This window comes from Lampetra fluviatilis, chromosome 3 (genome assembly GCF_964198595.1).
Source record: "Lampetra fluviatilis chromosome 3, kcLamFluv1.1, whole genome shotgun sequence".
NCBI lineage: Eukaryota > Metazoa > Chordata > Hyperoartia > Petromyzontiformes > Petromyzontidae > Lampetra > Lampetra fluviatilis.
The window spans coordinates 30768356-30791002 of NC_136277.1; the positions used below are offsets into that span (position 1 = coordinate 30768356).

Here is a 22647-nt window from a genome sequence, read left to right on the forward strand (position 1 = left end):
ACCCTGTGTTGTGTCAAATTGTTGGACAAAAGCGGCCGGAGAGGCTCTGAATCCGTGGAATACATATTATCTGGTCTTGTGTGTTTGACCTATTTTCCTTGTATCTCTTTTGAGTTGCCCTAGGTCTAATACCTCATGATTATTACTTGGTTTATGTTTAACCGAGATTTGTAATGTACCATTAGTTGTTACCACCGCGATTCCGAGGGTTTTGCTCAGCTTTGTTCTCAGTCTGTGACGCCAGGGATCGGTGTTTTATTCTCGAGTTATATTTTGATATCCTGAGGTTGGAGATATAACTAAGTTTTCACTTTCTTGACTGCCGGAATTCATATTCCTTGGTTCTCTTGGTAAAGTCACGTAGATAGAAAGATACAATACGAAAATATATATATATATGCGGTGAATACGAGTAAAATAAGGGAAGTAATAATAAAGCCACTAATGTAGACTGCAGTCTGGTTCTTAATATGGCAGTCTATAATGTCGATCTTTTATTGTCGCTAAGTTTCGAACTTTTATCGTAAAAACAAAACGCCAGTTGTAACGTCCGATTGTCCCTGCTATGTGCCTGTGTTTTACGGCTCTGGAGATTTGTTTGTGAACTGTCCAAAACGTCCGGGGAGGTCATGTCATATGGTCCTTTGACAATGTGGAGATTTTGCAGATCATCGTTAACCTCCCTTTGCCTCGGAGTTTATTGTTTAATGGCTCTTTAAGGCCTCCTCCCTCGAGTTGTAAGGCAGCTGGGTGTGAGGGGTGGGGTGTGCCTCACCCTTGCATGCCCCATGCTTGCCCCGATCAATTATTTAAAAATATATATTGGCAGAAATATTCTTAATATTAATATTTGGAAAAAAGCCTAAATATACAACACTCATGAAAAATGTTTACATTTATATTTCGCCAAATAAATGCACTTCGGATGCAGTGAATATATTTTTTACACCAAATTATTTATTTGAATAGAAACTCATTGCAGACGGTGAAATATGTTTTGCGTCATCCCGTGGGCTGTGGGCCTCCTATGGGCTGATGTTGGCGATGAACCATTCGCCAATCCGTTTCTCGTTGTCTGCACGCCATTTGATGTTGGCTTTGGTGCGCTCCAGGGCCTGCTCGAGGGCTCGTGTTCCGGACCCGAAGCCGACTTCCTGGTTGTCGACCTTGAACTGCTCGAGCTGAGCAGAGGCGAGAAGGGAGAGGTGAGCTCAGTCGGGCGGAGATAATTAGGGACTCGAAAAGCGTTGTATTGTGCGGTGGCATGGACCCTGGTGCAAGGAATAAAATAGGGCCCCATATCCAATTTTTGCTCTCTTTGTAGCTTGGGACCTAGGTCCCTTTTGGCCCATGGACCCCTGTGCAATTGCACCACCTGCACGCTCGTTAACTCTGACACTGGAATTAACGTAGGCAAAATGTGAGAAACAACTAAGTGAAGGAAGTGATTATTCACTTCATCTGTTCTCATCACACCTCTAAAATAGTAATAGGTTTTTACCCTTTCAATTGGTACAAAAACGGAGACCTTTATACAAGGGATCATGTTTGCAATAACCACAACACAAGCAGTCAAAATGCAAACAAAAAGAAACAACTATGATAATGACAATGATATGCACTGTCCTTGAAGTTTATTGGTCCACACCCGAGACAGCTTTTCTTAGAGCCTAGTCTCCATTAGTGTTGGACCAGATGACGCTAAAAGGCATACAACTCAAAAACAGTGCACTATCAGAGTATTGAGAGCTCGGGATAAGCATTTACACTATGAGATATCTCTTTTACCAGTGGCAAAATATAGTAATAGGTTGTTATCCTTTCAACTGGTACAAAAACTGACACCTTTATACAAGGGATCATGTTTGCAATAACCACAACACAAGCAAAAATAATTCACGTACATCGTGTATGTACTCACTCATACGCACAGTATATGCGTGCACTCACGCAATGAATAACATTGATGGGTATTTCACGAGTCCATGTCACTGTGGCTGAGCGTGTGCTTTCCTCACCTGCTTGAGCTCATATTCTGTGGAGAATCGTCCCGTAACTCCTTCAATGAGGCGTGAAAAGGAAAAGGAGCCTCCTCCGTACCTGCGACCAATCAGAGGACACGCGTACACACATCAACACGTGAAGCAGGAACGCACGAGCCTTGATCTCCGTACACCCGTCTGGCAATGAAAGTGGGATGCAGTGCGCATGAAGTTGAACTTACTCTATGAAGATGTACTTCCAGTTGGCTCGGATGAAGTCCCAAGCCAGAGACTGCCCCACAACGTTTCTGGCAATCCTCACGATGGTATTGGTTGCGTCCTGTTTCCGAATCTTCGTGGGGTCCAGGGTGTACTCCAGATACCTGCACAGTGCACACAAGGACGAGGATCTATAAGATAGCAGTTTACTTTCAAACGTACGCACCATCACTCCTCCATAATACAGGTTTTGTTTTATATATTTTTTATCAAGGGTTATTGTAAACTTTTAACCAGGAGAGTTAATTAATATAACATGTCCTTTTTTCCTGGGAGGCATTGTGTTTACAAAGCATAATGTAATATAATACGAAGACATTTAAAGAAAGTAAAACAAATGGGCAAAAATAGATTTTAGCTTCCTACATTCTGCAGACACCTCACTGCACGTGCTAATGGTTGTCGAGTATGTGATTATCTACACAACTGAATACTACACAACTGATAAAATATCTGTGCTTATCAGCTAGGTCTACTGCCACTATCACATTTTAGCCCAGGAATTGCATCAGTTATTGGCAATACATGGTAAAAAAAAACTGACAAAAGGAATCAATCTCAGATTTAAATAACTGTAATTTCTATCACTTGCAGAATAAGCATGTTGTTCCTTTGTATGACTGGAATGTTTTTTTTTCGCTGCACACTCCTATTATCCCATACTGGAAAGAAAAAAACCTCTGGGTATTCACTAAACATCCCGGGCAGGGATATCTTGAAAAACATTGTTGGGTTGACACGTGTAGTTGACGAATCCTGGGTTACTAAACGTTTCCGAGAGACGTCAGAAGAATCTACGTGTATGTTTGCAGCACCGGTTGAGGATCCAGGTCTCCTCGCTGCAAGCCAGTGCATCCCGGAGTTTATCGGCCTCCGTGGCGAGCGACGTCTCCTTGAACATCTTCCAACCAAAGTCCCACTCGGCCTGCCCACCCGCGGCAATCGCCGCGCAGTAAACCGTCGACTTGAGGTTCGCGTGGATACTGCACACAGCGGCCACGAAGGCACAAACAAAACAAGACAATGCGTGGAGAAAAATCACTTTCCAAAATTAGTTTGTCTTTGAAAGCTATTCAGTTGTCGGTACAGAAGATGTCAGAACATAATGTATTTTCGGGAGAGGGCCACATTTTTTAATTCTTTTTTTATCTATTCGGTTTGAAAGGATTCTATATGCCAACAAACAAAAAGTTGAGTTTTTTACCTTTTCAATGGTTATTTTAACAATACATTGTTTTAATTTAAAACATACATAGAAAAAACTTAATTTGGAGCTTTCGTGACTGCAGGAATTACCTTTTGGTTGTTTTGGTAAAGTCACGTATACAGATAAAATAATAAATTAAATACTAGCATACGAAGTTTTGTTGCAATCGAAACGTCGTATGCTAGTATTTAATTTATTATTTTATCTTTATACGTGACTTTACCGAAAGAACTAAAGAGTAATACATAGAAAAAACAAACAAGCATTTATATTTGCAACCACCTCGTATTATAAATTGAAAACGAATTTCTTTAGAACTGCTTTTTGTGTTTAGTTGTTTTTTTCCCACCCCTCCGATTAGCACGGTTGTCTACGCACGGTGCTAAAGAAGTTCAACATACATACATTCGTACTCTTTGGCTCTTTTGGTAAAGTCACGTGGGTATAAAATAAAATAAATCACGACGTTTCGATCGCAACACAAGCAACCGTCATCAGGTGAAACAAACAGCAGGAGAACTTCTGACACAGGAGAAAGAGCTGCTGCAACAAGAGTTTATATAGGATTTTGGTGGGCCCAACCCAAGGGTAAGTGGGCGGAGCTAGAGAAGTTGAGTTTTTTACCTTTTCAACGGTTATTTTAACAATACATTGTTTTAATTTAAAACATACATAGAAAAAACGAACACGCATTTATATTTGCCACCACCTCCTATTATAAATTGAAAACGAATTTCTTTAGAACTGCTTGTTGTTTTTGTTGTTCTACCAGGTTTAGCTTTCTTCTTTTTTCACACTTTTATTATGTAGGCTAGGCGTAGTCACAAACCGAACCTCTCCATAATAAAGGCTCAGTCTTTTTTTATGCAGTCTATTCTATTCATAGTCTCAAACCGCACCTTACCATAATAATAAAAAGTGGGCCATCCCTGCCCCTTCCCCCCCTTCCCCCCCCCCTCAACCATTATATATACGGAGTGGTATCTCCTGTAATCTCTCATTTACTTGATACAGCTGTCGGGCTGTGACGGTTCCACCTGAAGACGGAAGCTTGTGTTGCTTCCGAAACGTCGTGATTTTTATTTTTTATTTTATTTTACTTTTATTAATTTTAATGTTTTACCTACGTGACTTTACCGAAAAAACCTAAGAATATGAATCCTTGCAGTCACGAAAGCTTCAAATCTAGAACTAGAGAAGGAACTTGCACGCAAATGTGAGAGATTAGCGTGTCAATGTGAGACGGTCTCAGCCACCAGAGGTGGTGGGGATCCTCCTGTGGCTGGGCCGCCTCACAGACATTTAACCTGGTGATGTACTCAGAGAGTCGGAAATAACAGCTGACATTGGCAGTTAGGATGGAAACATCACAGTAAGTTAAGACTTTACCTGGTTAATAACGTCCTTCCGATGATTGCTCAGTTTGTACCCATCTTCTCGGTTGAAGTTCCACAATCAGTCTCTGAATTATTGTTTTTTTCCCACATCTCGGCCGTAAATTCTACTAATATTACCATTCCAATATTGTAGTCTTATCACAATGTTTGTATAATGTCTGGACTGCTTTTCAGTATCATTTACATATACTATTATAAACATATTCAAGTTTTAATTATATTTTTTATTTTTATTAGGCCACTTTGTACATACTGTCTTCATAAGTTACTTGACATTAAATTACAAATTAGCCGTTGGATTTATTTACAAAATGTAGAATAAAGATGGAGCTTTGTGAGTATTACATGACTTACATGAAGGTGGAATCTTGCATCCATGCATGGTAGATAGCAATTGCCTTCTGCTTACAAGGGGCATGGTTGTAGGAGCATGCGAGCGAGATAGCGTTGACTTGGTTATACCTGCACACCGAATGTTGTGGGAAATGAAGAGTACGAAAGGCACACAACAGGCATCATTGCATACAAACACTTACATTTACTAACATCACAATTTTAAATGTTTGCTATTTTTATTGAAATGGAAAAGTTATATATTGGCACTTGAAACTAAATTTCAAATTTGGTCATAATTTACAGGTAAACAATTTACTTGTCAGTACAGGGTCGTGAAGCAAAACGTCCTTTAATCCACATTCATACTCTGTACACAGTACTGTTCATCATGTTTCCAACTTCTGAGCTTAATTATGAAGGGAAATTGCACATACTATATCTGCCAGCACAGGCACAAAGTAATGTTAAATTAATATTAACTTTCAAGTTTCAAACTTTTTGTTATTTTGCTGCCAGACTTGCTTGCATGTACTGTTTGCAAGTGTGGCTGAGAGGTTTGCAACTCACTGGTCAGCATGCCCTGGTGGGACATCGTTCCAGTTGCTGCTCACAAGGTTATCGTAGTGATTGTACAGTGGTAAGACTTGCTGCAGGATGTATTTCTGCATAAGGACCGAGAGTTTTCACACGAAATAGGCTCATCAACATTAACATTCCAAGTCGGCTGAAAAACACACATTTACAAAGAGCCGAATTGGCTGGCTTTTACTATTTACAAAAATGGATGGCATTAGCAATGCTTTTAGATTTTGCATTTATTCAAAGGCTATTTACAAAATGACTATTTACATCAGCTACACTAAGACTGTATGAAGAAAGCATCAAAATGCATATTAAAAAGGTCGTTGGCCGAAGTGATACTCTTATACCCAATTTATTCACAGAAAAATTAGAAGGAAGATATTTTCCAATTATTCGATGAGAAAAACAAAGGCATCTACATTCATGGAGAAAATATTAATAATCTCAGATTTGCTGAAAACATTAATTCAGTGGAATGAACTACAGGAAATGTTATAAGGGCCTCGTAAAAAAATGCAACAAAAATTTGGGCTCAGGATAAATGGATAAATGTCACGTGTGATGAGTTTGCAAAATAGTTTGAGATGTCTTGAGATATACACGAGTGCAAAACGCAGAAGGATATATGTGTACTGACGTGGAATGAGTGACTGGAGCGCGTGCCGCTGGGAGATTGATAGACAGTAGAATTGGGGGTAACAGCCCGTTCTACCAGTTGCACCTGTGGGCAAGGCACGGAGCCCTCTGGGCGATCCAGATGGGTGCAGGGCCGAGGGTGGAGCCTGGCCACGCTGGGCAGGAGATAAAGTGAGCTCCGACTCAAAGTCGAGGCTGCTACGATGGGGAATGGAACTGGTCGTGATCTTTGCCACATGAATGCTCACATTGATAACACTGGTCAACACACTTTTTCTGGCATAAGGTATTCCAACGGTTTTAATGTAATTTTGGGATGCTGATTCCAAATCTGGCATCAGTTTTTGTCTATCACATCAGGCTTTTGAGATATCAAATATTGCATTATCAATAAAAACTGCAGAAGAAAAATATTAAATAAATGTGGATATCTACATAAAATTATATTATAAACACACTATCCTAAAAATATAGCACCATATTTTAACACTAAAGCAGTCACTGACTCGCAACAACTTGCAATCATAAGTGACAGTTAATTTCGGGTAAAATCAATGAAAATGGGGTGTGCCGATAGCATAAAAATGATGTGATAGAGCATAACTGAGATCAGATTTGGAATCGGCACCCTGAAATTAGTCTAAAACAGCTGCAAAAGTCCAGGCCAGAAAAAAGTGTTTTTTTTGTTGACCAGTGTAATGTGTCCGGTTTATTATTTCAAGCTTCATTTGCATGAAGACAATAGTTAGCACATTTCCAGTGTAGCTTTGCATGCTGTAAAAAAATGTAGTTAGCGGGGAGATTTTTTATATTTTTTATTCTTTGGAGGTGTGTCCCAACAAAAACCCAGTTATTTGCATGATGTGGTACAGTATGTCTGCCAATTTTTTTCGAGAACACATTGTTCCTAACACTGTTGTACATTTCGATTTAAAGCTTTCGTGACTGCAGGGATTCATCTTCTTGGTTCTTTCGGTAAAGTCACGTAGAAGGGAAATAATAAAATAATAAAAATAAAACTTAATAAAATAATTCTCAAGACGTTTCGGCCACAACGCAAGCAGCCGTCCTCCGGTGAAGAACAGGTCTGTCGGAAAGACAGCGTCATTCAGACGCTGTCTTTCCGACAGACCTGTTCTTCACTGTTGTACATGTTATGTATTATACATGCGCTGATGCTTGCATCAATCGGCATCGGATGTTTGCGTGTGTTATACCTGCATGTTTCCAAATACCGCAGAGCGGTCAAGCATCTGCTTGAAGTAGGAAATGCTGGAGATGGTCGCCTGCCAGGGCTGGTACTTGCGCTCATTGACCAGGTAGAGTGTGGTTTTCAGAGCCAGCTCCACGTCTATGTGTTTTGCCCTGCAGTGGGTGGGTAGGAGGAAGAGGACCATGAAATAATATTCTGGATTAGGTTTGCTTGTAATCCATGTGTTCCTATTTCTGTCTCTTAAGTTGAATTCCAAGCCTGCACCTCTCTATGCTTTGTGCAAAGCCAAGAGAGATGGCAACAGCTTGGGGGAAGCTTTCATCCAGCCGTGAACAGATCAAGGGTGATAATGATGACTACATATGTACACATTTATTATGCAGCTTTACGTGCTACAACTGTGCTTCTTGTTACCTTATTGTTGTTCTCACCTGGCCAAGTTAAAGGCATCGTCAATGATTTGTGCTCTGTTGATCACGGGTATCATCTGAAAATAAAATGCAATCAATTGTGAAATGTAATGTACAGCTCGGAAGAGTACCTCTTAAATGTCACCATTCCTCTGTATTTTTCTCATTTGAAATATATGACGTCCATAGGTTTTTGTGTTATACAGGGTGATCAATGTATAGATGCCCCTCTCACTGATGTATAATGTATGTTGAACTTTTTTCGCACCATACGTAGCCAACCGTGCTAATTGGAGGTGCGCGTGTGTCTGCTACAAAGCCAAGATATATCAATTACCTCGGTTTATGCATCAATGAATGTTGTAAACAAAATAATACTGACTGTGTTGAATAAAGTGTATCAGGAGCTTGTTAACAGATATAATTCGTGTATTGACGTTAATAGGAGACATGTACAAGGTTTAAAAATCTGTAGTTTACCCTAATGCCTATGATTGGATAAAGCCGAATGCGCCCGATCTCGTGAGATCTCAGAAGCTAAGCAGAGTTGAGTCTGGAATATGCTTGGAATAGGTGACTACCTTGCACAGCAGGTTATTATAGGCTGCTGTGGGGTTACGTTTTGGGTAGCAGAGGGTAGTGCTGTAACATCCATTGGTGGACTGTTCTCTATGCTCCCACGTTAATGCTCCCTGCCTTCACAAAACCACACTGAGCAGCATGGTGAAGTATGGTGAAATAACACGTGACAAGGAGAGTATGTAGAGGCCTTCATTTTGCAGTGGATTCACAAAATTGTTCTAAAAATACATTGTATCTTCATGTTTAGGTAAAAAAAATATGTTTGATTCACATACTTCGAGGTCAGTTTCCAGCTGAGCCAGCAAGCGATTCCAGTTGGCAACATCGTAGTTGACACGGTAGTATCCCTGTTCATCGACGTTGAGCAGGATCCATTTGTCAGTACTCTGTAGCTCGGTAAAGGTAGACTCTGGCATCATGCAGAAACCAATGGATGGCAACAAAGACATAGGTAACAGGGACCAGAGTGACATTACAGCTTGCAGTTTGATCATTTCACAACTGTATGATTAAATGAGAAAATGAAAGAGGAATGCACAGCAAGTTTATCTCCATACATATATTTAAAACAGTACAATGTTGAAAGTAGAATTGAGAAATTATTACATTAGTCGTTTTTCTATTAGCATCACTTGCATTGGACAAAGTATGAATTACTCAATCCCTGTCATAGAATATTTACACAAAAATCAAAACACGATGAGAAAGTGCTTACCTTGAACTCCCAGTAACCACACAGTGTTAGTGGGTCCATCCTTCTTCCATGTGATGGGCACATGCCACTGGTAACTGTAAACATATATTGGTCATTATATTTTATTCACATTTATAATTCAGTTTTTGCAGGACATTACTTTTTTCAAATGTATTAATATGGGATAGATTCTCAGAGACCTATATATAATTTACCCAGTTCTCATCGGAGAATTGTTTTATTGTATTCCATAATACTGTAATCATTGAAGGTGAATTTTACATTGTGAAACTATGCACCATCATAAAACAACATTGGCTTACACTTGAGTTTTATAATGACACAGATTATTTTATCTCGATGAATGTGTACATCCCTTTGTTAATCCACTGCTGGATGAAAGCGTCCCCATGCTGTCAGCCATGGGCGTTGTTTGACCATAGTACACCACGCTGGTTGGTCAGTGTGGGTTGGTGAGGCAGAAGGGATTGGGACTGGTTCAGATATCTCTCAGCAGTGATGGTAGCCGTGGATGGGAATCGCACTTCGGTAGTTGCGCAGATTTATAGCATAATGTGCTAACCACTGTGCCGCCACGGAATACGGTACAATTTCAAAGTAACTCGCCAAAAAAATACCGACCATAGAAACACTGACTCATTCAAACTGGCTCATTGGCTTTACCCAAAGGTCTTAATGAAATGCTTGTCTGGGCTCGCTTGTTGTCTGAGGTTAATTGTACAATGTGTTCATCCTGTGAGCAGGAGGTACATGGGGATACTCACTTGAAGGGTGATGGCCGCTCAACGACCGCTTCGGGGTCGATCAGGAAGTGGTTCTGGGTGACCTTGCCGTTGCTCGTATCGAGCTTGATCACAGGGTAGCCCATCTGAAGCGTCCATGTGTCCATGATCTCTTTCACCGTTTTTGGGAGATTCACGTTGTTTTTGTCCACCGCCTGCATCGGCAATCGGACATTTGCGGTTGGCCAACTATCCAGTAAAATAAATCAGATTCGCGTGCATTGTGACTGAGAAATAAGTTGAAATGAGGGCTACTATTCTAGTCAATGAAACTGAGGACCAAGAGAAATGTCTGGGATAATGTTTTGATGTCACCACACCTCACCTTCATCAACTTCTTTGTACCAGATCTCCCAGCGGTTGTAAAGTTAACCCCTGCTCTTGTAGCATCCCACTTGTTGTCTTTACGTTTTGCGTTAAGTGCAATTCTTCATCTAAGTGCAACTCTCCAGGACATGGAAGCAGATATCAGAGTTACCTCTAAGATCCTTTCAAGTGACCTCTGTTCCACACAGTAGGATCAGCACTTTCTTACCCATCTTCATACTGAGAGTAATGTTTATCGTATGAAAGTTAAATTAATATATTTGATCCTCAGAGATATACATTTTCAAAATTACCTGCAGAACCAAATATAATGTAAACAATTTTTGTGTGTGCACTAATCGGTGATCGAGCTAAGACCATTAAATTCTAGATTTGAAGCTTTCGTGACTGCAAGGATTCATACTCTTAGTAAGACCATTAACTCACTACATTTGATAATCTGGCTGCCTTGATTTAAACTCAGGATCTCAATGGTGCCAACTTGGTGCTGTTACCTCCTCCACTACCCGGCTACCTCATGTGATTTTTATGTTAAGTGCGAGTCCAGGGTTTGATGCCATGATCTGATATATGTTAGTGGAACACTCACGATCCTGTTCAGTACTCTACCTCTGCCGCTCAGCCACCTCTCCTTTGGACATTATTCTCACTTTGTTGCAGACAGGGATGGATGTTGTGTGTGCATCACGGTGCCAGTGTGACTCTTTACCTGCTGCTGGTGAGCCCACAGGTCATCCACTGCTGCATTGCTGAGCTGGTTAGCCAGGAGGTAAGTCTGCATGCACACATGCGAAGCTTCCATCAACATATACTTGGGACACCACACACTGACAATGCACGCGCACATTATCTGAACGTTGTTGCACAAAACTAATTATTGTCCAATAATTCAATGGCTCTTTTTTATTCATGACAGACTTACATTTAGTCCTTCTACAAACACAGGCTCGGTGAGAAATGATGACAACATACGGAGCACAGATCCACCCTGAAATGAGAAATATAGAATACACACTCTTTAGAACAAGGCAGCAGGTAAAATACATAGGAGATGTTTTTCCTAAATTGGTAAATACCTTATTTAGGATCAGGGTTTTGGAAACTTCCACTAAAACTCGATAATCATAAACATTTTAGGCTCTCGAAATCTTTGGAGTGTTAAACTAATTCTGCAAATTTTAACCTTAAGCTTATGCAAAGCATTAAACATTTAAACAAATGTATGTCCACTCATCTAATGTGTATAGCCCAAACGTGTAACAATATCAATTTATCAGTACTGTTTGTAAGGTCACGATACGTGAATCAAATCAACATTTTGTATTAGTATTTTGAATGGAATGTGTCAAATCGCAACCCTGAATAATGATAATTCATTGAAATAGCAAAGAAGAGGAATTATTAAACCCATCCTTATAAATCCGGTGGTTAAAACTAGCTTGAACTATAATCCATCGTTTGAATCGAGTATTATTTTGGGGTTTCCTAAAATGCTATGTGGAGTCAAAACATATCATGCATTCATTGACAATGGAGACCACAAAGCTTAGGAAATTATTGGCCCGGTTTCTTGCTGTCTTCCAGCTTGTCTGTGATTTCCTGCCATATTAATCTATATGGACTGAATTGACCCCCTCTTCTTGGTAACCTGTCTGATGTTCTAACAAAGTTTGTACAGATATTTTGTTCTCTTAAGTTATCTGACCATGGGCAGATCCACGGCTGAAGTTCCCGCAATCTTATTAGATCCTATGCCCTCCTCTTTACCTCTTAACATCACAATCTGTACTTGGGTTGTCAAGGCAAAACAAGTAAAGTATGGTTAATGATATCTGCCCTTGCCTCTAACAGCAGTTATTTTTTAGGTGACACTATCACCGATGCATTTTTTGCATAATATCTAGAATTAATATTACATACAACTGTTTGCAATGACCTGATTTTAACAGGGGTTTAATTATCCACGTAAATATTTAGTATTCTTGAAAAAACAGCTGTCACTATAGGCACTGAGGTGATTTTGAGATTAACACTGGTCAACACACTTTTTCTGGTATTAAGTATTCCAACGGTTTTAAGGTAATTTTGGGGTGCTAATTCCAAATCTGGCATCAGTTTTTGTCTATCACATCAGGTTTTTGAGATATCAAATATTGCATTTTCAATAAAAACTGCAGAAGAAAAATATTAAATATATGTGGATATCTACATAAAATTATATTATAAACACACTATCCTAAAAATACAGCACCATATTTTAACACTAAAGCAGTCACCGACTCGCAACAACTTGCAATCATAAGTGACAGAGTTAATTTCGGGTAAAATCAATGAAAATTGGGTATGCCGATAGCATAAAATGAGATGTGATAGAGCAAATCTGAGATCAGATTTGGAATCGGCACCCTGAAATTAGTCTAAAACATCTGCAAAAGTCCAGGCCAGAAATATTTTTTTTTTTTTGTTGACCAATGTAAGAAACCAGACGGGATTGTACCTTGCTGTAGGAGATGGAGTCGAAAAGCTCACTGATTTCTTCCGGTGTGTTGATGTCTGATTCATCAGAAGACAGAGGATGAGAGGAGGCCAGGCTGTCCATGGAGAACACATGTTGCAGCTCCGATATCGCGAAAAGTTCTTTCTGTTTGTCGCAAACATGAGACATTCTGTTTGTCATTTCTGAACCGTTCACCTTTTTATTTCCTTTGTAAAAAAAAGTAAAATTTCAAAGCGATTAGCTGAACTGCATCATAAATGATATGTTATGCAAACGGTGATATGAATAGGGAATTTGATTGGGTGGATCAGAAGTCAGATTTTGGTTCACGGAGCTGGCACTGCTGAGAACCTGGGTTGGAATTCGAGCAGCTGCCTGTGAGTAAACCGGGTTTGTAAGTGTCGCATGTTGATAATCTCGGCCACATCACCAATAACTATACAAAAGAAACATGTACATTTTTTCGATTTAAAGCTTTCGTGACTGCAGGGATTCATCTTCTTGCTTCTTTCGGTAAAGTCACGTAGAAGCGAAATAATAAAATAATAAAAATAACAATAAAACAATAAAAAATATAATAATATGAAAAAAATATTATTTTATAATGTTTTATTTTTATTATTGTATTATTTCCCTTCTAAGTGACTTTACCGAAAGAACCAAGAAGATGTACCTTTTTGTTTTATACTTTATTTGGATAAATTCCAACCACCGAGAACTGAACATATCAGTTTGACTGTCATGTATCGAACATTACTTTCATATCTGGAGCGAGTTGGAAAGTGTTGCCCACCACCTGTGTAGACCAGCGGTCACATGAAGAGATCTCAGAGGGAACTCTGTGGTATCAGATACCATAGCCTATTCTCTCACATAAGATGTTGCATTCCTAAGCAAGAGGTGCAAATTCATTATTCCTCTCATGACATGACATTGATAACACATATTCTTGGGTTTTTTCGGTAAAGTCACGTAGGTAAAAACGAATAAAATAAATCTTCTTGGTTTTTTTTCGGTAAAGTCACGTAGAAGGGAAGTAATAAAATAATAAAAATAAAACATAATAAAATGAAACAATTCTCACGACGTTTCGCCCACAACGCAAGCAGCCGTCCTCAGGTGAAGAATGAGACACTTCAAGCTAGGAACTTACATATAAGCTGGGTTGGGGGTGGTAGAAGAGCGCCTTAACAAAAAGAATGTGCATATCAAGATGAGTTTAGCATATACATGGGAAATGCGCAGGGGGCGGGGGGGCTTCAAAGTCATACCATGCCCACGCACTATGCAGGATCAAGAGCACCAAGGGGGGGTGCAGGGATTAGCATTAACAAAGGAAAGGAATGCCAATGATATGTAGCTGCAGTAACTAAACAACACCGTAGAAAACTAAGGTATAAACTACATACAAAGACTAAAATATAAACTGCATAGCACCATCAGTATACTTACTATACTCTACAATAAGCTGAGTTACTAACAGCAAGTAATACATTACAATACTACGTCGTAAAAGTTATATAATATGCTTCCATCTAAACTTTATTCTCTTACATCAACCGAGCATATACCGTACTATATACTGCCATAGATAAACCCAACATTAAATTATATACTGTATTGCAATAAACCACATTTCAACATAACACTATGTATTATTCTACCTACCCTAATGTGTATCAAAATGGTTTATTACGTCCTTCCAATGATTGCTAAGCCAGAATCCATCTTCTCGATTAAAATTGTCTCTGTGTTTGTATATGTGGATCGCCTCATGAACGAATCTCTCATGATAGCCAGGTGGCTTGCAGAGAACCTCTGTCTTGGAGAAGTCAATGTCATGTGAGCCCACTGAGTTGTAACAGTGATCTGCCACGGCTGAGGTGATTGTCCTACCGTGTTTCAGGTCAGCTTTATGTTCACGGATGCGGTCCGAGACATGTCGTTTGGTTTGTCCAATGTAACTGCTACCACAGAGGCAACTTAGTTTGTAGACACCAGGGTGCTGTATGTCTGGAACCACATCTTTTACAGACGGTACCAGATCACGGATTTTATGTACTGTGTTGAATCGGACCTGGATCTTGTGTTTAATCAGGATTTTGGAGATCTTTTTTGTGACCCCAGCAATGTAGGGTAAGGTGATGGTCTTGAAAGGCTCCTCAACAGGATCTTTCTTGATGGTTGGAGAGATGGCTTTGCGGATTGTATAGTCGGAGTAACCATTAGCCTTAAGAGCAAAAAGGTACATCTTCTTGGTTCTTTCGGTAAAGTCACTTAGAAGGGAAATAAGAGAATAAAGTTTAGATGGAAGCATATTATATAACTTTTACGACGTAGTATTGTAATGTATTACTTGCTGTTAGTAACTCAGCTTATTGTAGAGTATAGTAAGTATACTGATGGTGCTATGCAGTTTATATTTTAGTCTTTGTATGTAGTTTATACCTTAGTTTTCTACGGTGTTGTTTAGTTACTACAGCTACATATCATTGGCATTCCTTTCCTTTGTTAATGCTAATCCCTGCACCCCCCCTTGGTGCTCTTGATCCTGCATAGTGCGTGGGCATGGTATGACTTTGAAGCCCCCCCGTCCCCTGCGCATTTCCCATGTATATGCTAAACTCATCTTGATATGCACATTCTTTTTGTTAAGGCGCTCTTCTACCACCCCCAACCCAGCTTATATGTAAGTTCCTAGCTTGAAGTGTCTCATTCTTCACCTGAGGACGGCTGCTTGCGTTGTGGCCGAAACGTCGTGAGAATTGTTTCATTTTATTATGTTTTATTTTTATTATTTTATTACTTCCCTTCTACGTGACTTTACCGAAAAAAACCAAGAAGATGAATCCCTGCAGTCACGAAAGCTTTAAATCGGAAGAAGAATAAAATAAAATAAAATTTTTCAATTAATAAAAGGAAAATAAAAAATAAAATGTAAATAAAATCACGACGTTTCAGAGGCAACACAAGCTTCCATCTTCAGGTGGAACAGTCACAGCACGATAGCTGTGACTTTTTTTTTTACCTACGTGACTTTACCGAAAAAACCTAAGAATATGAATCCTTGCAGTCACGAAAGCTTCAAATCTAGAATTGATAACACAGTTGGGATAAAGTTGAGAAGTATCCTTAGAAATGAAAACATAAGATAAGGATAGATAATGTGAGTGGACTGTCATGATCATGATTGTTACCATTTCCCAAGATGGTTCAGCATAGTCTGCTCCCAGGTACTGCACATAGGTAGCAAAGCCCTCGTTTAGCCAGAGGTCGTTCCACCATTTCAGCGTGACCAGATTCCCGAACCACTGCATTCAGCGGTGAACATAAAAATATGCATGTTATCACAAACTCTATTATACATATGTGTGCAATATTCGATATGATATTTTATTCTCCGACATCTGTGTCATGTGATTGGTACAAAGGTCGGGCCCATCAATGTGGGATTCCAAATGTGTGGAGTTGAGAAGGCAAATATGCAATGTGCAAAGATAAGTACACCGTTGTGAAGGCTTGGTGATAGGCATTAAAGATTATTGGCATGAAGCTGGGTTGGCATGATCACAAGTTTGTGTAAATACTGCTGCCATGAGATATGCAGATTGAAGGTCAACATCTCTGTAAGCGTTTGGCCTTGGCCATCTAAGCAAATTTGAACACACCTGTTTTCAAATTTTCTTTCTGCTGAGTCAAGTACCGTAAGGCTTTTTAAAATGCTGCCCATCTCTTTCATGGCCTTTGGAGTGGGAAATGAGTAACCTGTGCTTTATGATGGCAACAAAGGTTTGTTATATCGGCCAAAAGCATTTTATTTATTGCCTGTAGTTTTTTTTAAACAAAATATATCCCAAGTGTACTTAATAAACATCACAAAGTAAAGCATGTTTTTATACTAAAACTCCCATTATGAACGCAGAATGTTGCAATGGGAAATCACCTGACAATTTTCAAGGCCCGAGGACCTTTTTCACCACAACCTCTGAATGTAGCTTTTTCAACTGTATACTCAGCGGTTAAATTTGTATCTCTTTGTAAAAATATCCCTTGGAGTTAGGATACATTTATGTACACATTTATTTTTATTGCCATTTGTGTTCATTTGATTTCACCTATAGTTATGGATAGTATTATTCAGTACAGCCCATTGTCCATCCACTCTTGGATGAAGGCCTCCCCTTGCTGTGTTGGTCATGGGGTTTGACCATTCTTCATACTGAGTCAGTGCGGGGTTGGCAAGCTAGGCTGTCCAGGACTGATTCAGACGTCACTCTCCACTGATGTTATCCGGGGCCGGAAAATGTACGAAGCTATTTGGAAGCAGCAGTCTCTAAGAACAGCAGCGTTGTTCACCACAGTGCCTGTGTGCGGTACCTGATGCGCCAGCTCGTGCGCCACTACCGAAGCCACCCACTCCTTGTTGCCGTTGGACGACTGCACCGGGTCGTACAGCAGCGCCGTCTCGCGGTACGTCACCAGGCCCCAGTTCTCCATCGCGCCGGCGGCAAAGTCCGGCAGCGCGATCTGGTCTGAGGTGCATGGACAGCCGAGATTTGTGAGCCGCCGGCCAGGAGCTTGGCACTCCTTAACAGATATGGTCGATGGGATATATTAACTTGGAAACCACTTGCAAACGAGAATGCCCATCAACCGACTATCCAGGTAAAATGTTTGAGTAAATTACATTTTTAAGTAAAACTGCTTATGTGCCTGTGCAGACTAAGGGTGAAAATCCTATCTTTACAAAACGGCCAAAACACATGACCTGGCAATTTGCTGCACCATGGTTGGTGATTAAGACATTGGTGTGCTGTTGATAAATAGTGTCTCACAATTGAACATCTTTCAAGATATTAATCTTGTTCTTTAGCTTTATTCTAGTGGAATATAGTGTTCCATTTTTTCTAACATTACAATTCTGTGTAGAAATTGGAATTTATGTATTTTGGATGCTCATTTATACGCATTGAGGTAATTCAAAATAATGAATCATGTCATCAAAAACTCCAGTTCCTGTGATCCACCAAGATGCAGGATTCATATTTATCAATAATCAGGTGTTGGGCATTGAAGAAAAGGTTCCGTCAGAAAGTGTTTCAAAGAAATGCTGTATTTGGCCACCTGAGTTTCCATGGTTGAATACCTACGACAGATACCGTACATTCATTTATAGTCCATTATTAGTCAACAACCAGCCTATGCAGTCGGTGGTGTGGAACCGCGCCACCGCGCAATGTCGTGTAATGCACATTACACCAGTGAAGCACGAGCGATACTGCCACAGTTGTCCGTGAGGACTGGAGTTTGAGAAGGACCCTGAGTTGGTGCGCACACATCGTGGCAGTTAGTTAGGTGCCTACCAGACTTGGGAAGCGGGTAGGCCACTTTGTAGTAATCCGCAAAGAAGTTGAGAATGTTGCCGGTGATATTGAGGGCATAGTCTGCCTGGCCATCTTCCACCGCCTGCGGCCGTGCCCAGATGCGAATCTGCACACACACAGGTGATAGAGTAACGTTAGCCGATGATCACTGTCTCGTTCTTCATGGAGTTGAGCACATTGTGGGGATTTTGAGAGACACTAATGATAGCTGCTCTTGTGTTTTGCTTCAGTTTTACCTTCAATACAAGTATAGCAAATCCATTGGGTCCTGATGACAGTGTACTGCACACTACATTACCAAATAAGGATAATGCGTACATGAAATATTCATGTTGGCCATGCTAATGATTTTCAGGTACCTCAATTGGCCACATCTTGTTTGGCGTGAATGCAACACGGAGCAGACAGCACTGTTTCCTCCCAACTGGACTTCTACCGTGACATTGTCATCAAGGGTGTAAATTATATTTACTTTGGGTATTTGACCTGTGGGATTGACTTCGGTGATTTAAGGTGAGGAATGTTCAATACACACCTGTGCGCCATTTTCTTTTTTCTCTATGTTAGTAAATTCACACACGATGAAGGCCAGCAGGTAGGTGGACATCTTGAGAGTTGTGTTGAACGTGGTTTCTCTCCAGATAATTGTCCCAACTGTGATGTTTTTTTCATCTGGAAATGTATAATAGGTTCATCATCATGTTAACGAGCTCTTTGTCTTCGTGAAATTAAATTGCATTTTTTTAAACTTTTCTGTTTTGTTAGTATTTTTCAATGAGCCCAGGAAGCCAAATAGTCCAGTGCTCTCATGGGCTTTGGTATAGGAAATCAGTGACTGGTGTAGTGCATTATGATAGTTACCATATTTTTCTATTCTTGTTTAAAACAATGAAATTGTTTGCGATTATTGTTTGTTTTACCATTTTATATCCCAAGTTTTCTGTCTACAACACAACATTAAGCATTTTCACTTCTAATACGTCCTACTGAAACAAACATTAATTCCGCAAGTCCACTGCACATTCAGTGCCCACACTTTCTTCATACTAGCTGCACTTGTAGTGAAATAATGAATATGTGCAAAGTGGCTTCACGTGTTTTGACTTGGGCCTCGGTGTAGGAAATGAAATGTGGCTCCCTGTTCAATTTCCCTTCCTCTTTGTAACCCAGCGCCGAGTTCCCTGCACCCCACAAGCCCTGGTGCAGTTTCACCGCCTGCACTCTCGATAGCAAGGCCACTGGATGAGCATGACAATAATTGTGATCGTGGGGTTTCTCACTTATTATGGGCATGTTTGAGATGGCCTTGTACTCGGGTTTGTGTCTAATCGTCACGTCAAACGTAGCCTTCATGGCCGGCTCGTCGAAGCACGGGAAGGCCTTGCGTGCGTCCGTGGGCTGCATCTGCGTGGTGGCCACAACCCTGTGAGGGAAGGTGAGGGACAGCATAATAATTTAGAGAGAAGTGAAACATGATCGGTGACGATGGGTCCGCATTCATGCAGTGATGGGAGTGGGTAGAACAACTTTCAGCTCAAATTAGCAAGATTCAGTATTATACTTGAAGGCTTCCGTTTGGAAAGCAACTGCGATAAAATGTATTATGTGCTGCCATGATGGATTGTGGGTAAATGATGCAAAATTAAACAAACAATTTAGCTGTTTCTTTTTTTTATCAACTCCCTACCCCTGTTAAAGGTCAGGCCCTTTCTATACCTATCATCAGCCATTGTCTATCCACTGCTGGATGAATGGCGGTCTACACTGTCGCCATCTGTCACGGGTTCTGCGATCCCCCAATCCATCTCACACCTGGACATAGCTCCGATTCCAAGTTGATTGTCCTCTAGGCAATGTTTATATATTATTATCACTTTAAATTTTACTGATATAACCATTCACAACATATCTTGTTCCCATGCATAATATATATTTTTTAAATGCAGTGCATACCAATACAAGTGTAAGGCCGCGCAGGGGTGACGTACCAAGCCGCCAACGCCTCACACTGGTGGCTAGTGACCACCAAGATGGCGGTGTCAGAGGTGACTACAATTGGTCTCATAATGTCACAATCCCTTTCTGGGTCTTGTGCCTTTCATGCGGTATGGTAAGGGCAGTCAAGAGTTTGAAGCATCAGCAAATGCATGAGACTTTTTAGCCACCGCCCCCTAGTGGCGGCGGGGGAATAAATTGCAACGTCTTCATGGGTGTTAAAGAAGTGACACGTTAATGGGCTGTGAATTGTGAAAGTTGCGTGTGCCTGCGCGTGCAATCGCGAGAGTTGTGTATTGTGCTTGCGAGCGGAAGTGGATTAGGATGGGTAGTGGTGACGGTGCAGTATAGTTGCCCTGAACCTTTAAAATGTGTGTGTGCGTGCGATTGTAATGTGACGGCGCTGGATAGAGTAGCATGGATTAGTGGTGGGCTAACTCCGAGATGTGAATAGAGGTGCTGCAGCCGAGGTGACAGGTCGCGATGTGCCACGGTTTAGTGCACCAAGGTTACAAGGTAAGGAATCTCCGCAGCAGATTACAGAATCATTTTAGTCATGGGTGGAGTTGGGGGGGCGGGGGGGGTAATGGTCCCCCAAACCGGGCACCTTTATTTATTTTCAGTAATTTACAATTAAGATAAAAATAATAATTATAGGCACATTCCTAAAAAAAAAATACGTCATCTCTACCTATGATTTGAGCTTATTTAGCCTGTCCCCTCAGCTAGAGTGGCATTGTCACTTAACCTACTGTAGTACATTACAGGTTTTGATGTTACATTTAGTTTTGCGTGCAATTTAATGATTTTACAGAAATGGACATGCAAATAGTTGAATGACACATTCTACTGGAAAGTTTTAAGTCAATCAGTTTATTCCTCTTGTACACGCGGATTTTAATGATGGGACTAAACTATTTGTGTGAGGGTTAGACTACCTTAAAGTGTCTTCTCCCTTCCCCCACCCCCCAAGTTTCTAAAGTTAAGGGGGGCTAGAGCCCCCTCCATTCCTTGTGAGAATAAATCCGGCCGCACACACACACACGTACTTGCGAACTCCACCCTCCGTGTACTCGCTGCGGTAGAAGCCCGCGAGGTCATCGGCCAGCTCGCCCACGAACTCGGTGGCCATCGTGTAGGTCGCATCCTTTTGCAGCGGAGCCTTCAGCTCCAGCACCAGGTACTGGTTCTTGGGCTCCAGCCAGGAGCTTGTCACCTCCAGATCGTTCCCCGAGGAGTCTTTGAGGAGGGCCAAGCGGTCGCCCTTCGCGGTGTAGTTGAGTTTGTTGCTGTGGATGACGACGACGCTCGTTGGGACCAGACACTGGAACTCGACGGTCGAGTCGCCGCTGAACGTGTAGAGTTTGGTGACGGGGTCCGGTTCTAGCTTTGGCCAGAGCTTCACCTTGTAGCTGATGGGCACCAGGTCCTTAGGGAGGCGAATGTTCTTCCAGGGATCGGGGCGAATGGTCGGAGGGGGCTTCTCGGTGGGTGCAGGAGCAGCTGGCTCTTTGTTGGCGTTCACCTCGTTGGAATAGAGTACGGAAAGAGCGATGATAGCGGAGAGCATCCCCACGGAAAGGACCCCCAGCAAAACCAGCAACAACTTGCTCACTGTGATGGTCGACATTATTTTTTTTGAGCACGCAAGCCTAACTATACATATACAAAACACTGCACGGGGAAGGAGGAGGACCCGTTAGCACACGGAGTCGGTGGGGGTGATGAGTTATGAGCAGAGACGGATTATGTCAGAGCCGGCTGCTGGTGTGACCACCAATAGCTGAGTGCCGGTGTCACCACCAGGAGTTCGAGGTTGCGGTAGTTTTCAACTGATTGTGTTTGTGAGCGTGGTTAATGTTTACCCACACCGATTTCTAGAGCAACCAATAGTGGCCCAGAGTAGGGCTCTAAATAGTCCTCGCGAACACAGATGATTTGCTGAGCCCTCAAAGCATTCTGAGAATGAATTAAATTAGTTGGGGAGGTGCAGGCCTAGATGCTGTGAGTCATGGCTTTGTGGTCGTTTGTATTTATTATCAAGGCAATGTTCCCCACTACCATATCTTGTGTTCAGCATATCTGTTAGAGTATATCTAGAGTTATTTCGGTAAAGTCACGTAGGGCTAAAATAAAATAAATCACGTTTCGGGCGCAACACAAGCGTCCGTCATCAGGTGATGACAGGTGATGACGGACGCTTGTGTTGTGCCCGAAATGTGATTTATTTTATTTTATCCCTACATGACTCTACCGAAAGAACCAAAGAGTATGGATTCCTGCAGTCACGAAAGCTTCAGATCAAGATTATATTTAGAGTCTT

At 41.1% G+C, this 22647-nt stretch overlaps 1 protein-coding gene across 1 annotated transcript; it reads right to left on the reverse strand.

The window, feature by feature from the left end:
• Positions 1-1025: 1025 nt before the first annotated feature.
• LOC144949801 (aminopeptidase N-like) lies at positions 1026-21954 on the reverse strand. Its single transcript, XM_078879747.1, has 20 exons — positions 21374-21954; positions 19610-19752; positions 18865-19001; positions 18309-18435; positions 17323-17477; positions 16143-16256; positions 12946-13089; positions 11371-11436; positions 11158-11223; positions 10104-10276; positions 9340-9413; positions 8900-9033; positions 8064-8119; positions 7637-7784; positions 5769-5863; positions 5220-5327; positions 3077-3244; positions 2225-2365; positions 2019-2100; positions 1026-1181 (listed from the first exon to the last, which is right to left on the reverse strand). Exons 1-20 carry the CDS (start codon positions 21952-21954, stop codon positions 1026-1028), a joined length of 2868 nt encoding a protein of 955 aa, XP_078735873.1.
• Between the last annotated feature and the right edge of the window lie 693 nt (positions 21955-22647).